The 17,227-nt window shown below is 54.6% G+C and overlaps 1 protein-coding gene across 7 annotated transcripts in view; it reads right to left on the reverse strand.

Annotated features, from left to right (window-relative positions):
• Positions 1-17,227, reverse strand: part of LARGE2 (LARGE xylosyl- and glucuronyltransferase 2) — a 52,683-nt gene that overhangs the window by 7,284 nt on the left and 28,172 nt on the right. For 2 of the 7 annotated variants that reach the window (XM_039534708.1, XM_039534707.1), the window contains 6 exons: positions 12,791-12,921; positions 5,319-5,499; positions 3,714-3,985; positions 2,903-2,985; positions 2,264-2,387; positions 208-379 (listed from right to left, as the gene is read on the reverse strand). In XM_039534708.1, coding sequence (XP_039390642.1) covers positions 208-379; positions 2,264-2,387; positions 2,903-2,985; positions 3,714-3,985; positions 5,319-5,418 — 751 coding nt within the window. In that variant the 5' untranslated portion in view covers positions 5,419-5,499; positions 12,791-12,921. Of the gene's footprint in view, positions 1-207; positions 380-2,263; positions 2,388-2,902; positions 2,986-3,713; positions 3,986-5,318; positions 5,500-6,105; positions 6,124-7,174; positions 7,253-7,406; positions 7,544-12,790; positions 12,922-13,068; positions 13,194-14,316; positions 14,384-17,227 lie in introns of those variants that run through there. The other 5 variants (XM_039534711.1, XM_039534713.1, XM_039534710.1 and 2 more) reach the window with 5 other exon arrangements.

The following is a 17,227-nucleotide window of genomic DNA, read 5'->3' on the forward strand; positions in this document are numbered from 1 at the left end:
TGTGCCCACCACAAATCCATGCCCCCGCCCACAAGTGGCTGACGAGGACAGACTGGGAGAGCCAACCAGAACAGACTCCTAAACTCCACCCAATGCCAAGGGGCCGCAGGTGTTCAGAGGAGTCAGGGGAATGGGCCCAGCTCCTCTCCCAGAGGTACAGCTACTCAACTGGGCCCAAGGCCCCTCCTCTCCACAACTGCCCCTCACCGGAGAACTTCCCGAAGATGGCCCACAGCTCAGCAATGTCAGTGGCAAAGGTGATGTCTGTGTCCAGGACAATGACCTTGGAGAGGTTGGACGGCAGCGCCTTAGTGAGCGTCAGCTTCATCAGCCCATAAATCCCAGAGTAATGCTTGTTGGGAATCCACGACACCTCTGCCTGCAACAGGGAGGAAAGGAGCCCTCAGGGCCAGGACATGGCCATTCCTGAACACCCCTGGGGCTAGACACACAGCACCGAGTCTGTACCACAAATCCAACACTTCCCCCAGAAACAGAAGTGTCAAGTGGTGTGGCCCTTCCCCAAATCCAACCCCCACTGCCCCAGAGGCTAACGAGGCAGCACAACTGTGCCACAGAGCTTCAGAACAGTCAGGAGGTATGAGTGAGTCCTAGCAAGGGGATATAACATGGGGGATTTTACTGCCGCACTGTACAACATTCTGGCTGCTCAGGCCTTCACCCAGGGCCTATTCCACAGATTGCACCCACTATGGCAGCTGCCACCAGGGGGCGCACAGATTCCAAGCTTAGTGCTAATATATTTTCCATTTGAAGTGTTTAAGGCAGATGGGAATCAGAGGCCTCCATGGATCTTATCCTCACCCCCTCCCTACCGACTCACTCAATGTCCCCACAGGCAGCAAAGATGGAAAAGGCCCAAGAGAGCAGCCAGTCACTTCCCAGAGGCCACAAAGGACTGACCCCTACAGTCCATTCTCCAGTCTGTTCCACATTAGTGTTCAACAGCTGGGCAATGGGCTCCTCCCCCCAGCGAGTGTCAGGATGTCTCAGCCAAGATTCCTTCTGCCCTGCCCTGCCCCGCCCCACATTGCACCCTATGTATCAGCTTGAAAAATCTTCCCCTCCCCCACTTGGGGTTTACACATCCAGATATCTCCCATCCCCACATTCTCCCTCCCTCCTTACAGTCACTAGCCCAGATGGACGGATTCCGTTCCTTAATTGCTCCCACAACTCCCTGTTCATTCCTGTAGCCCTTCCCTGCACTCCCTCCAGTATGCGTGTCAGCTCTGGGCCCCTCAGGACCATTGTCACCTGCTGAGTGTCTCCTCCCTGCTCCGTGAGAAGACACCCCAGGGACTGAGGTTTTCAGAGCCATACAAAGAGCAGCTATCCCCTCCCGGCTTTGGGACACAAATCCTCTTGAGTACACAGCCCTCAACTGCAGGGGTCTTTGTGCAGCTCTGTCCCATCACAGCCCCACTCTCCCCAGGCTCTGCCAGCCCCTCTCATCGAGGATCTGGGTTTCAGGTTACATTTCCCCTCATGTATTAGCACTATTTCCTGAGGCTGAATCTCACTTTAATCCTGCCCACATGCCTGTTCTCTTTTGGGCCCTTTGGGATATTTCTCTGTGCTCTGTCCACAGCTCCTCCCTGTTCCCCATCATCTGTGCACGACTGTGAGTGACCAGACTGAACTCTGATGCCCAGGCTTCCCACTTAGCATGCCCCTTAGCATGCCCCACTGCGCTTCTGTGGACGGTTTTGACTCTGGCTGTTTCATATCCAAGCCAGTGAGTCCCACCTTGCTTTGGAGGGGCCGTCTCTAGGTGAGAGCGCATGGCCCCGTTACACCTGGCTCTCTGAGGTGACTGCCAACCAGGGGACCAGTTAGTGTCACCTGGGCTAGTGGTTGTGTCATCTTGACATGCGCTTACTAGGAATGGGTCTGAGACTTGCCAGCTCCTTCATACAGGAACCACCTGGGAACTCACAGAAGGGAGCAGCTTTCAGCTACTACAGACCAGAGCCAAAGCAGAGGAGAAAGACCCCTTCATAAACCCCACGCCAACCAAGTGCCCCCTTATCAGTCAAATGGTAACAGACACCAGAAGGAGAACAGATGGGAGAGGGGCCAGCAGCAAAAGAGTTAATAGTCTGGTGAACTCTCTCTAGCACCCCCATCCCCTCACCTCCCTGAGGGGCTGCTCACTTCCCTGGAATACTGAGTCTGGAAAGAGAAGCTGAGAAAGGGGGGAGAGGAACAGTTGAGGGAGGAAGGGATCTGGGGCTCCTGCCTTCAAATCATCTGCGTTGTAGAAGCTAACGTGGATAGAGGGCACCATCCAGGACTGGAAGAGAGTCTGCAGGATCTGCTGAGCCACCGAGTCCGTGATGAGGTGGAAATGGAGAGGGTTCTTCCTGCCAGGGGGAAACGCAGGCAGCTGTCAGAGATCCCTACTGAGCCACTGAGCCCAGGGACAGCTTCCTCCACCACCAAAGCTGGTGGCATCCGGGAGAAGATGCCCCATCCTGGGCCAGGGTCAACCTGGGACAGGTGGGACCCAGAGCACCTTCACCACCCCCCACCTCACTCAGCCCCTACCCAGGCAGCACAGCCCCCTTCACATGGGACCCTCAAACACTGGTCACAGTAACACAGGATCCTGGGAGTTGTGACTGGGGAGGAGGGATAGGTTAAGTTCACCACCACAACAGCCTGGGCTTCCCAGCTATGCACCTCCCCTTCCCACTACTCTGTGACGGGGGAGCCAAGCTGCAGGAGTGGTTCATTTTACCTGAACCCCCAAAACACATGGGTCGAAAATGGAGACAGAAGCCCACCAGCCCCTGAAGACAGGGTAAGTGCAGGGTAAGAACTTGTATAAATTAGTGTAACATAGCACAGGCTCCCCCAGCACCGCCGCCTGGGTTACCTGTGGAAGAGGATGGATTTCACCAGGGTGACCACGTCTCGGCTCGCATTGTGACCAGCGCACACAATCGCTACGTGCAGGAGCTGCCCAGAGACAGAACGCACCGTCAGCCCTGCCCAAAGCAGCACCCTTGGGGCAAGGGTTGTCCAGCATGCACAGCCTCTGGGGCAATAACACTCTACAGTATCATCCCCCACCCCAGGATCTTGGCGCTGATTAGAGTCCTGCCCTCCCAAGGCAGATGGCGACAGCGGCTGTGTAACATTCTGGTCAGGCAGTTCCCCTACCTGCCCATCTCACCTCACACAAACAGCCTCAGCAACCCAGCCCCCCAGGGACACAGGTCAGGGTCATTACCCACAGGTGAGAGGTGGAGAAACTGAGGCAGAGAGTGAGGAAGGACTTGCCCCAGATCACACAACAGTGGCAGAGCTGGGAAGAGAACCCAGGAGTCCTGATGCTGCCTCCCCACCTGTATGCTCAGACACTGAGGCACTGAGGTGGGGCACTAACATCTCCCAGCGGGAGGCAAGAAGGGGTCATTCTTTTGGCTGTCAGCATCACACCCTTAACTGCAAATAAAATGCCCAAGTGTTTGAGGCATGAACAAAGCAGACAACAAGGGGGAGGCCCTGGCACAGCCAGTGCACTCGGGCAGCTGTACAGAGGCGATTGAATCTAGGGACTCAGGCCATCACCCTAGGCCATGGGGACCCTCAGCACCCAGTGCCATTGGCCATATGTGCAGGTCCCTCAGGGTGCCTGCCCTCCCCAAGGACAGCGCCATGAAGCCGGGGCTGCACTCGCTCACCTCACACTTCTGCACCGTCTGCTGCTTGGGGCAGCCTGTGCGATTGCTCCTGTCATCCCCTGGGGTGTCCCCATCCTCAAAGGAGGCTGCCCACTGCTGGCTGCCATCGCTCCCGTCCACAGCCCCAGCTTGCCCCTGAGCCTGGCTGAGCCGCAGGCGCAGTTGCAGGTTCTCCTCTTCCACCTTGCGCACCTGAGATGCCAAGGCCTCTCGCTCCAGGTCCTGGCTCGGCCGGTCCCCAAAGCAAGGAGACAATAGGAGGGAACGGCCATCTGTGGGGAGAGAGCCCCCCAAATCACTGAGAGTTCACACCCCGGGACATGGTGGGACAGCACCCCATGCACTGCCCCCTAACCATGGAAATGGGGAGGGAGAAGAGAGAACAGTTGGCCATGTGTGGGGAGAGAGAACCCCAAAGCCACAGTGAGTGTAGGGCATGGGGAGGGAGGAGGATACTATGGGAGTGGCACCGGTGGCTGAGGACAGCCATTTGCAGAGAAAGAAGGCCCCAAATCCCCACAGAGGCATGTGCATAGCTGCCTCCCTCTAGGCTCCGGACACCTGACTATTCACAAACCAGGCACTGGGCCACTTGCGTCACATGCACAGCCCAATCCAGTAGAGGCTCAGAGGCTACCTAACTCCAATCAACAACTTGTGGGGCATGGGCAATATTCTGATGTGCATCTCCCTCAATCTCTTCTACTGAAGTTATTCCACTTTAAACAAACATTAATTGGGCCAGAGAGAGAATCACTTTCTCTCTCACTGGTTAGAGCATTCACCTGAAAAGTGGCAGATCCCTGTTCAAATCCCTTCTCCTCTTCAGGCAGAGGGAGGTTTCGAACCAGGGGTCTCCCACATCCCAGCTGAGCACCCAACCAGGTTATGAGGGAGAACCTCCTCCGCTCTCCCCCCCCCATGCTGTTTTAAGTGGAGTTAGGTGGCCTCTGGGCAGGCCTATCGAATCAGGCCCCACACACCAGTGAAGCACAGGAGCACCTACCTCCCCCCGGTTTGGATCACAAGCAGAGATAGGACCTCCCCGCAGCCCAGCCCAGGCACCTATCTCTGTGGGAGGTTGGGGCTTAGTGCACCTCTCTCATCAGCATCTCCCATTGGCTAGCTGAGGTGGCTCCCAGCCTAGCATGCTGGCTTTTGTGGATCCCATTGTAAGGCACCCAGCTCTCCCCAGTCCTTGCATAGGGCGCCTAGATGCCTAGCCCAGGCTTTGTGGATCACAGTGTTGTTCCTGTGATTTCCTACACACCTAGAAGTTAAGCACCTGTGATGCTCAGCCTTGCAGCCTTTTTGGATCCCAGCCCCCATGTCCATCTCTAAGCCCCTCTCCTAGCTCCACCTCCACCCATAATGCTTTATACACATTAATGTACTTGCCCTCACAAGCCCCCCAGAGACAGGGCAGGGGCATCACCCCATGTCACAGCAGATGAGGAATTTGAGGCAGAGAGAGGGAAGGACTGGGCCCACAGCAAGTTAGTGGCAGAACCAGAAGCCAAGAGCCCTGGCTGGCAGCTGTCTGTCTGCTGTCACTCATTCCCCTGTCTTGGGCCGTATCTCAACCCACAGCCAGGCCGCACTCACATTCTGAACTGCCCACAAAGAGACAGAGCCACGAGAGAAGGATCACCAGCACTGCAATGGCGAGCAGCAGCTTCAGCTTTCCACGCCAGGAGCGCAGCATGATGGGCAGGCAGGGCGAGGGCTGGAAGCAGTGAGGATCACGTGGGCAGGTCTAGCCTAGCTGGCCCCAGCATCCTAGAGCCTGCAATGGAGGAGAAGCACATGGAAGCGACACAGCCAAGGCACAAGCCTTCAGGGCTCTCCCATCTCAGTCCAACATCTGGGCACGGAGGATGGCACTAGCTCAGAGTCACTGAGTGAAGCAGCTGTGTAACCACGATGGCAGCTCAGCTCTGGCATAGCTCTCTCAGGCATGCTGAGAGGGCACCCTTTGCCCCATTTAGGGATTACAGTGAAGCTGACTAGGGGAGTCTGGAGACGCTGCCTCCTGTACCCACTGATGAAGGCTCCAGCGTTGCTGGCTTTACCCCTTGTTACTGTTCAATGCAGCACCCTGCCTGGTCCCTGACTATTATTAGATTGAGGCTGTCACTGCAGGACCTGAGTGAGTACCAATTACTAAGCAGAGACCCAAAATGTTACCCCAAAGCTGGCAACAATCTGACCTAGCTAAGGAGAAGCCAGCCTGCAGACCACATCCAGCTCCAGCTCCAGAGCAGCTACTGTTCTGCCTTCTCCAGCACCCCATGAATGCACCTTAACAAATTTCCATTCATCCAACCTCTCAGCCCCACAATGGGGGATCAGGATCATCATCCCCATGGCACACAGAGGGAAAGGCACTCACCCAGGCACAGGCAGTGAGTTGCTGGCTGAGTTGAGATCTGACTCCTGAGTCAGTGCCCTCTTCTAATCACTAGGCCATGCTCCCTCCTCTTCCTCAGGATGCTCAGCACTCTGATGGCACTTCAAAGCAGAGGACCCTCCCCTGGGAATACTCTGCCACACGCTCCCACAAGTTTGACCTGGGGGCCCCCAGCTAGGATGAAGCACTCCTACGGGGCACAGGGAGAGGGATCTCAGATCCCCAGGCTAACTTAGAGATTGACAGGTAACATTCCACAGCTTGAAATCCCTTCAGACACAGACTGGCCCAAAGTGTCAATGCTGTACTGGAGAGGCCCCCAGGGACCCTCCAGGAAACGGGGGGATCCCCTGAGGCTCTGGTGAAAAGCTGTCAGTGGACAAGTGCGGAGCAGGCTGGTCCCAACACCTGGCATCAGAATTCCAGGGACCTAAGCTGAGTCTGCCAGGGAAGAGGCAGTGCACTGCCCTACAGAACCCCACTCCGGTGAATACCTGGAATGCCACAAATTGGGCTGCTACATGGGGACACCAGTGAGAATCCACTCACCCTCACAACCTTGCAAAGCCAGTGAGGAGGTGGCCTGAGAAAGATGTGCAGGGAGGGGTGGGATGATGTCTTACACCCCTTGTGTCACTCTCCTTGGCCATGGCTGTCACTGGGAACTGGCTAGATCCGACCAGAGAGAAACTGCCTCCCAGACTGATCCCGACAGAAAGCAGTAAAGCGATGCCCTACTGCTGGGGCACTTCCAGCAACTGCACCTCAGCAATCTCAGCAGGCAGCACAGAGACCTAAACCTGTGGCTCCCACAAGATCCCAGGCCCAAGGCTTGGCCCCCAGCCAGCTGTTGAGCACAAGATGGGGTTTAGTAAGTTGCTCTCACAGAGCTCTGAGCCACTGCCAGGTCACCTGATGTTTAATTAAACCTGCCCTTGAGTTAAAGAACAAATTTCCCCTCCCACACTCTGTCTGGAGGGGCCAGAACCATTCCCGAGATACTGGACTGAAGGACAAGGCGCCCGAGGCCACACTGCCCTGGGATCCTTACCCAAGCAGAGAGAAGCAAGTAGCCAAAACTCAGCACTCTGGCTCCTTTCCCAACCTCCTCGATCCAGCTGACCTGCTCCTGTGGAACAAAACCATGACAATCCCTGGGCTGGCTCCCAGCTGGCCACGTAGGGGCTGGACTCACAGCCAGACACCTCCCTCCTCCCCTTGCTGGCTGTGGATGATTACCTGCTCTAACAAAGTTTGGCATTGTGTGGAGCAAGTGTTCCTACCTTAAAAGGGACATGCAGCCCCTTTACATGCCTGAGCCGGAGAAGACTTGTCCAAGCCCAGGGAGCTGTGTTCCACAGGCCCAAGCAGCGGATCCAGCTTCAGTTCCCTGTCTGTCTTGTCCCCAGGGCTAGCAGTCCTGTGGGAGTAGCCTGTTCAGCCCTTGTGGGGGGACAGCAGAGCCCTTGACAGCTCACAGCACCACCCAGACAGCTTCTCACTGCGCTGCCAGGATCCAAAGGGAGCCCCTGGCCTCCTGCACAGGGAAGCTCGGGGCTTCCCTGTGGGGAGAGAAAGTGGGTGATGCAGAGAAATGTTCTCAGGGAACTAGAATGAGACACCCTCCCCCCCCCATTCATTTCACTCATCACATGAGCCCTCTGCAGAGGTGACCACAGCACACTTTAACCCCCAGTTTCCCAGAGTCTTGCCCCTGGTCAGAGAGCTGCACTTACCCTAGTGCCTGTGCCAGGGCACAGCCTGATCAGCACAGATAAACAGGCACTTGCTAAGTCACTCGTCACAATGTGATGGTGACCCACCTTACAACAGCTTCAAGCCAAGGGGAAACCAGAGGTTTGGGGAAAGCCCCACCCACTTGAGAGAGCAAAATGGGGCACTCAGTATACTGTGCAGATCACAATACATCTGGCCTGTCCCTTTCTTCAATGCTTTGATCATCAGTGAAACAGCTGACAATGGTGAGTTAAATTGTCACTGTTGGGTTAACAGCCCCATGAGTTCAGGCCTCTCAGGTCTATTGTTTCAGGCTGTCTGAAGTCTCAAGCAAATGTCACTGCATCAGTTACACTCTAATCATGTTTGTAATGTTACCTTTGCAACTGGAAGTGCTACAGACAGTTGCTGCACACCAGCCCTGTCCAAGCCCTCTGGGGAGTCACGATTGGGATAGCTAGAAATGTATAGTTAGAAATAAAAGATTGGCCATGTACTGCAGCAAACTACCCTGCCTCCCCAGTAGCACTGGCATCACTGCAGAGGAAGCAAATAAATCAGCCATCAGAAACATGGGAATGAGAGAGTTAGTCGGGGGGGGGGGGGGGGAGAGAAAAGCCAAGAGACATCCCTACTTCAGGAGGGACACATCAAAAGGAGTCAAACAATGAAAATTCAGCTGCTAGCAGAGCCCCCCTCCCACGCACACACACATTCCCCGGCTCCAACAGTGATCTTCTGGCAGCCGCCTCTGACCCATGACTGGCAGGTATTAGAGGGAGGCAGAGATTCTCATGTGACTCTCCCACCTCTCCCCCTCTTTTAGCTCCCCGCTGTTCGCTCAGCTAATCTCCAAGCCTTGCTGCCTCCAATGATGCATGCTTCATTCTTCAGACTTGTGGGACAGTTACCAACTAGACAGGGCCTCTGCTTAGGATCAAGGGCCACAAGCCAAACCTCGTGACAGACACCACAGCTACCTGTGGCTGGTTCCTCTTCTTCCCCTCATTTCCCTGCTTGATCCTTAGAGCACTGAAACTTCAACCCTCATTACTCCTCCAAACATTTTCCCTACAGAACCCCAGGGACCAAGTTCTCCTCTGCCTTGCACCTCGTGTGGTCATTGACACCTGTATGATGGCTGCCTAAGATCCCAGCCTCCTACAGCATAAAAGCTTCCAGCTCTGGAGACACCCCAGAGAGGCATGGAGCTGCTGCCGAGGATGCTCCTCTCACCAAAGAGGAGGAAAGGAGAGCAGCAAAGAGAAAGTTGTTCACTCCATGGAGGAGAACAGGTTCATCCTCCAGTTCCTCAGAGCACCAAGGGGCAGAGACATTTTGCCTTTAGAATAGACATTTCAATTCCAGAGCAAAGAGTGAAATATGCAAGAAAGGCTCAGATTCCACAGGCCTGGCCAGCCCGCTGCCCCCCTCCCCACCCACCCACATACTTCTCTACTGGCCCAGCCCCCACAAGCCAAAACTGAGCCCCCTTCCCCCAATTAGTCTGGCCCAACCAGACCCCCTCACAGGCCCAGTCAACTTTTCATCTCTGTCTTTGCTGGCAAATAACAGAGAACTGATCCCTGCCCTCTATACACAACATCTGGAGACCATTTAAACAATAGCCTCCCTCCTGCCAGTGGACTAAATGGGCCTGGATTGGGAACTTCCCTCCTATTCAAAGACCCAAGCCTACTGATGTGCAGATGCTTCAGATGAGCCTTTAATTCCTGTGGGGCAGGGGGCTGTTTTCCTTTCTTCCACTGTGACAGTAATGGGCACCCAGTGACACAGCCCAAAAAATTAAACCCAACAGACAACAGGTCCTCAGTGTGAAGGCCTCTCCTGCAGGTCACCCATTCCTCCAGGCACTGCAGATGCAATCACATATCCGCTAGACAAGTCTACACATGCAATGAGGAGCTTTCCACCGAATACTTGGAATGTGGTGACTTGGCTGTAGGAAGTCTGCCTCTGCCTCAAGGGTAGCCAAGATCTTGGTGGCTTCTCCACAGAAAAGCATGTTGCAACACCCCACCCGCTCTGGGATACCAGGCAGCTGATTCTAGGTCAGTGGTGGGCAATCTGCAGCCCATCAGGATAATCCGCTGTCAGGCTACGAGACAGTGTTTACATTGACCGTCCGCAGGCACGGCCGCCCGCAGCTCCCAGTGGCCACGGTTCACTGTTCCCGGCCAACAGGAGCTGTGGGAAGTGACAACCAGCAAGTCCCTGCAGACTGCACCATTTCCTGTAGCTCCCATTGTCCGGGAACGGCAAACTGTGGCCTCTGGTCGCTGTGGGCGGCTGTGCCTGCGAACGGTCAATGTAAACACTGTCTTGCAGCCTGCCAGCGGATTACCCTGACCAGCCATGTGCAGCCCGCAGGTTGTCTACCGCTGCTCTAGGTTCTCCTCCAAGGACATCAAACTCTGCCTCGCCAAAGACAGTCAGCAACATGCAAGAAACCCAAGGGCTGAATCTATTGGGCATATAATGGAGCAGATTGCAGATGTCCTCATGTGTAGCCCCCAGAGACCAGGCTCCCCAGAGTGCCATGCAGCCAACCACTCAGAGCAAGAGGGTGCATGGCATGCTCAGACTTGTAGTTTCTAGGAGGCTGCACCCTCAAAACACAGAGAGGGACACCAGCTGCACTGCAGATCTCTGAGGGCCTCGTCTGACCTTGTTGTGTCTTTTGCTCTCAGTATAACACAATATGAAAGAACTACACAGGCACAATAGAGATCGAATACCCATAATATTCTGGGATGTATTAACAGGAGTGTCACATGTAAGACAGAGGAGGTAACTGTCATGCTCTACTTGGCACTGGTGATGCCTCAGCTGGAGTATTGTGTCCAACTCTGGGTGCCACACTTTTTCTGCGGACAAATCAGAGATAGTCCTGAGTAGAACAACAAAAATGATAAAAAGTTTAGAAAACCTGACCTATGAGGAAAGGTTAAATAAACTGGGTATGTTTCATCTGGAGAAAGGAAAACTTTGTGTGTGGGGGGAGGGGGAGGCAAGGGTGGGGCGGGGGACAGTCTTCAAACATGTTAAGAGGTGTTGCAAAGAGGGCTGAAGTAAATTGTTCCTCATGTCCACTGAAGGTAGGGCAAGAAGTAATGGGCTTAATCTGCAGCAACAGAAATTTAGGTTAGATAATTAGGGGGGAAAAATTAACTATGGGATAGCTAAGGTCTGGACTAGACTTCTAAGGGAGATTGTGGAATCCCCATCATTGCAAGTTTTTAAGAACAGGTTGGACAAACACCTGTCAGGGATAGTCTAGATCAGGGGTAGGCAACCTATGGCACGAGTGCCGAAGGCGGCACACGAGCTGATTGTCAGTGGCACTCACACTGCCCAGGACCTGGCCACTGGTCCGGGGGGCTCTGCATTTTAATTTAATTTTAAATGAAGCTTCTTAAACATTTTAAAAAGCTTATTTACTTTACATACAACAATAGTTTAGTTAGATATTATAGACTTATAGAAAGAGACCTTCTAAAAATGTTAAAATGTATTACCGGCACGCGAAACCTTAAATCAGAGTGAATAAATGAAGACTCGGCACACCGCTTCTGAAAGGTTGTCGACCCCTGGTCTAGATCAAGGGTCGGTAACCTCTGGCACGCGGCTTGCCAGGGTAAGCACCCTGGCGGGCCGGGCCAGTTTGTTTACCTGCTGCATCCGCAAGTATGGCCAATCGCGGCTCCCACTGGCCGCGGTTCGCCATCCCAGGCCAATGGGGGCAGCGGGAAGTGGTGCGGGCCGAGGGATGTGCTGGCCGCGGCTTCCCACAGCCCCCATTGGCCTGGGACGGCAAACCGTGGCCAGTGGGAGCCGCGATTGGCCAAACCTGCCGACACGGCAGGTAAACAAACTGGCCCGGCCCGCCAGGGTGCTTACCCTGGAGAGCTGCTTGCCAGAGATTGCCGATCCCTGGCCTAGATCTATTTGGCGCAGGGCTGGACTAGAATCACTAGCTGACCTCTTGAGATGCATTCCAGCCCTACATTTCTAGGATTCTATGTGTACGTACATGTACGTACACACACACACACATATCCAGGATCTGAAACATATGAGACAGTAAGGACCACTAGAGGGCTCACAAACTATTTAAAGAGATACTACCCAATTCCTACATACTACAGATCCATGGGCTGCCCTTTGGTCACATTTATTCTGTTCTATTCCAATGCCATGATTCTCCTCCCTTCTCTCTTGTCTGGCCTGGGACCAGGGGGATGCCCTTCACCCAAGCTCCATTGTGTCAGGCACCGGATGCCAGATCACTAGTCACCAAGTTTAATGGTCAGTGACAGCAAGCAGGCAGCTGCAGACAACGTGGCTGTCCTTAATGGTCTGATAAACGGGGCTCTTCAAAGCAGCAAATTGAGTCCCCGTTGGGATTAACAGCTTGGCAAGTGTACCAGAAAGGCACAGTGGGGACTGGTGGCAGAGGAGAAAGCGCTCTGAGACACCCAGGGGATGAGGCCAAGTGGGAGGCTGGCCAGACTCAGGAGAGGAGCTTTACCTACTCCCATTCCCACTCAGTGATCTCCAGCTGGCTGTCTCCATCGTGAAGGTGAAATGGGAGGTGGGGAGGGGAGTCTGCTAAAGAGATTGCATAACTCCCTGGCCACAGCCTGGCCCTGGGGACAGCACAGGGGCCAACCACGGAGCACGGCAAAGACTCTGCAGCTTCTCTTCCAAGTTACCCTTCTAGCCAGAAACTTTCCCAGGCTCACACAGCTCCCTCCACAGGCAACCGGCCTCACTCCATTGCCGCCACTAATTCCCTGCCCCCAGCCCCATTCACCACTCGCGCTCACACTCCCGCCCAGCACCATCGCCTCCTCCCCCACCCCCACACACACCTGCTGTGCCTCCCCACTGGCCCAGATCTCCTTACCTGGCTTTCGCCTCTCGTCATCCCAGAGCAGCTCCCAGCCCAGCGCGCAGTCTGGGGCTTCCTGTCCCACTCCTCCCTTTCAGACCAGCCACTTTCCCCCTCCTGGCTCCTGCAGCCCCGGCACTCCCGCCCTGTGGGGGGAGAAAGAACAAACCAACCAAGAGGTTCAGTTCACTTTCTGCTTCACGAGTCCCAGCGCCAGGAGCCTGCTGCGCACCCGGATTCGCCCAAAGTTAGTTACAGTAGCTGCCTTCCAAGGCCGCCCACTCACTCACTACCTTGACTCAAACGTCTCCTCCCCCTCCGCGGGCGGGGGATTGAGCAGGGACAAATCACCGCCCGGGCACCTGGCTGGAGCAAGTGATTGCAGAGGGGAATGCTGGGACAGCCCTGGAGCTCCAGGGAGAGGGGAGCGCTGCGCCAGGCTCCCTAGTGCTTGGAAAGGCGGTGCGGCCTAGTGGCTAGAGCAGGGGCCCCGGGGCATCAGGCTGCTGGGGCTCTGTTCCCAGCTCTGTCACTGTGACCTCCATTTCCCTTTCTGCACTGTACGGCTCCTGTTACCCACCTCTCATGGGAAGGGGGAGGATTCATTAAATGAGCATTTACAAAGTGCTCAGAGACCCTCCTCTGGAAGGGCAGAGGGAAAAGGGGAACCCCTGTAACCCAGCTGTGGAGGGCAGGCCTGAGCCAGGCAGGGGAGGAGGGGAGCACCTGCAGTGCCTCAGGGTAGGGCGCTCAGATGTGGAGCATAAGGAGACAGGAAAGAGCAGGGGTGCAGGGCAAAATCTTAGCTCCCATAGGGCCTCCAGACAGGGGCGGCTCTAGCCATTTCGCCGCCCCAAGCACGGCGGCTCACAGCGGGGGGGCGCTCTGCCGGTCCCGCGGCTCCGGTGAACCTCCCGCAGACGTGCCTGCGGCTGCTCCACCGAAGACGCGGGACCAGCGGACCCTCCGCAGGCACGTCTGTGGGAGGTCCGCCGGAGCCGCCAGCCACCTCCCCCCGCAGCATGCCGCCCCAAGCATGCGCTTGGCGTGCTGGGGCCTGGAGCCACCCCTGCCTCCAGTTATATATTAAATTGAATGGCAAAAAGCAGCACTGCCCCAAACACCCCAAGAAAGGCAGAATAGGTCCCGGACAGCCCAGGAATACAGTGGGAAATCCTGGCACACAAAACTGCATGGGGAACATGAAGTGATCAGGGTTTACTTTGTGCAAAGGAGGAGAGGGGCCCAGCTGAAGAGCTCAGGTTTGGAACAAAATGCTAGTTCTGCGGAGGCTGCCTGTACCTGCAACTTCTCTCCTGCTCCGCCTCCAGGGTTACAGAAAGAAAGCCAGGCTTGCGTCTCTCCAGGATGCAGACACTACCTGCCCCTCTCCCCACTTTGCATTTCAGAAGAGCAGCTGGGAGGATGCACAGGGTGTGGCAGGAGGTAGGAAGGGGAGTGAGAGGCACTAGTAAAACCATAGCCAGCAAGCACAGACCTGCCAGCCAGAAAGATAGCATCTCCTCCAATGCAACACATACCTGCAGGGCTGGGCTGCCACCTGTGCACAGATCACTGCCCCAGGGAAGACATTTACCTCCAGACCAAGTGGCTCTTACTTGTCCTTATGAAATCCCAGTTCAAACATGCAATTGCTTCTTAATAGCTTTCTTATGTGCAGCCCATTCCCAAGCACCAGGGAGGGGGCTGGGGCTGCCCTACCCCCACATAGTACATGAGCTGCTACATCCTTCTGGGCTGAGAAAGGAGCAGCACTGTACCTTGCAGACACACCAGAAGGGCTTCTTTCCTTGCCACAAGCCATCAGAGACATGGGGGCACAGGGTGCATTAGCTACTGATTAGAGCAGACAGCCTGAAGCCTTTGCTGTATAGGTTCCTATGTTGCACTCATCACCACAGTATCTGAACGCCTTCCAGTAGCGCAGTAAGTGCTATGCCGAGCATGAATCTGTCATGTGTAACAAGGAGTCCGGTGGCACCTTAAAGACTAACACATTTATTTGGGCATAAGCTTTTGTGGGTAAAAAAACCCACTTCTTCAGATGCATCATGTGTAGTTTGTTCTCTCATCCTATCCTTGGCGGGAGATGCACCTATAATGGAGTGTTTTGTTTTGGAAGGGTTTTATTTTGTTTACTTTACCTGTTGCTCTGTATTTAAGTTAGAGAAGGCAAGGTCAACGAAAGGCACCTTGCACTTGGAGCAAAAGGTGGTGAGGTTTGTGATGGTCTCTAGTTTCTGTGGGAGTTCATTCCAGTCTCAAACTGGCCTCAGCTGAGCGTTACCCTCACTGTAGACAGTTCCACTGTGCCAGGGGAGTCAGACTCTCTCTGCTCCCCACTACCACCTTTGAGAAGGAAGTGTTATCTAGGGGTTAAAACATGGACAAGTGAGTTGGCAGTCCTGGCTTCTAGGCCCCTCCCTGGGAGGGAGTGGGATCCAGTGGTCAGAATAGGGGGCTGAGATTGAGGACTCCTGGCTCTGCCACTGGCCCAGTTTGGGTCCCAGGGTGAGCTCCTTCACCTCTGGATACCAGTTTACTCTCCTATAACTGGCTATAATAACCATGGGGGGTGTGAGGTTTTCATATTTAACCTGTGTGAGGTCTCTGAGATCCTCCTATGGAAAGAGACACCACAGAAGGGCCCTGCTTGTTCCCCCTTCTTTCAATTGAGAGAGATCACAACTCCCACCCCAAGCCCAACACCTCTGCACCAGTTGGTGAAGCTAGGATCTTGTATGAGAGACCTCTGCCTTGACCGAGCTGCTTGTATGGGCTGACTATGGCAGCTCAGCCCAGAAGCCCCTATTGGCTAGCTAGATTGGCACCTCCACACCTCAAGCTGCTGGGGTCACTGGCTGGGGGGCCAGAGGACTAATTACTCCCTAGCATTAGCTATGCAGTATCCATCCTATACCAGCAAAGCTCCTGCCTTGCGCCTCCAGCACTTAGGCAGCAGGTACAGAACCAGGACAGCAAACCTTGAGCCATCACTGGTCAGTTTGCATGTGAAGCGCTCACTGCCCCACAGAAAAGAAGAGAAAAAGGACAGCAGGGATTGCAAGCAGAGCCAGAGTCCAGCTGAAAAACTGGGATGGGGCAAAGTTACCCTCCTTCCTTGTACACTCATCATTCAGCCTCATGAGTCCTGGCTCCTAGCTGAGTGAACATGGCTTCTTCTGGAATTCAGCAGAGTGCTCCAAGCACTGGCATGGGTAGGAAAGTTCTGCCATTAGGTCAGACAGAGGACACTGTCCCTCCACCCACCCATCCACACACAGTCCACCTGGCCTCTGTGGAATACCAAGCAAGGGACCCAACTCCACTCCTAGCCCTGTAAGGGCCTTTCTTTTGACCCAATCCTATAACATAAGAATCAGAGCTCCCCTGCTGCTGGAATTAACCAGCTGGAAGAAACTCTTCTCTAGGGCAGATGGAAGTTACAGCTGTGTGACATAAGACTGCATGGGGCATAATCAGAGCTGGGGAATTTTATGACGGTTGTAGCTCTGCAGCTGAGATGACAATCAGGGAGATCACAGCTCCAGCTGCAGAGTGTGTGAACTGGACAGGAAGCAATCACCAGAGCCCCACAGGAGCAGCAGTAGTGAATGAACAGCAGGTGCCAACAGGAGTGAGGGTAGGAGTAGGAAAGGATTCTGGGAAAGGTGAGAATTAGGTATTGGCCGCTGCTGGAACCAGTCTGGATGGCCCTGAAATAAAAATGTCTCTGTCTGCATGCATACTTGTACACTCAGGCCTCTGTGTGCAGGCTCACACATGAAGGTATATAAAGGTACGTGCATGAGGGCACATGCCACAGACAGGGGCATGAATGCTGGTATCTACACACACCACACGCTGTATGCTTCTGTCTGTCTTTATGCTTCCCTCACCATTTTGGCAGGGCTCCCACCCTCCTTCCCTCTCCAGCCAAATGCTCCTTGCTCACTCCCTTGCTCTGTTCAGACACATGCTGACAGTGGAAAGATGAGAGGTTTCCCACTTATGCCCTTCTCCGCCACACATCCCCATTAGACCGGTGCAAAGTAATAAGTGCTGCTTATAGGGAGGTGTTGTTCTGGCTTTTCCAGAGCACAGAACTCTCCTCACCTGAGGAGCCATCCATATTACTCATCTGCAGCTCCCAGCCCAGAAATCTCCCTATTCTCTGGCAATTCACCCTCTGCCTGCGTGAGCAGTTCTGGTACTGGCTGGTCCCAGAAAGAGCCTTTTCCCTTGCCCTAGCCTAAGGGCTTACCTTTGCATGAGCAGCTCAGCCCATTCAGAGCCATTACAATAGGACCCATTCAGGGCCCCAGCCTGGCTACCCTTTCCCTGTTCAGACGATTGTCAGGTGAATAATTAGTTTATGGTATGCTGGTGCAGGGAATTTCTTCCTTGATTTGTGCCATTCCCCCTCCCCCA

Source organism: Mauremys reevesii, linkage group 4 (genome assembly GCF_016161935.1).
Source record: "Mauremys reevesii isolate NIE-2019 linkage group 4, ASM1616193v1, whole genome shotgun sequence".
In the NCBI taxonomy this organism is placed as follows: Eukaryota; Metazoa; Chordata; order Testudines; family Geoemydidae; genus Mauremys; species Mauremys reevesii.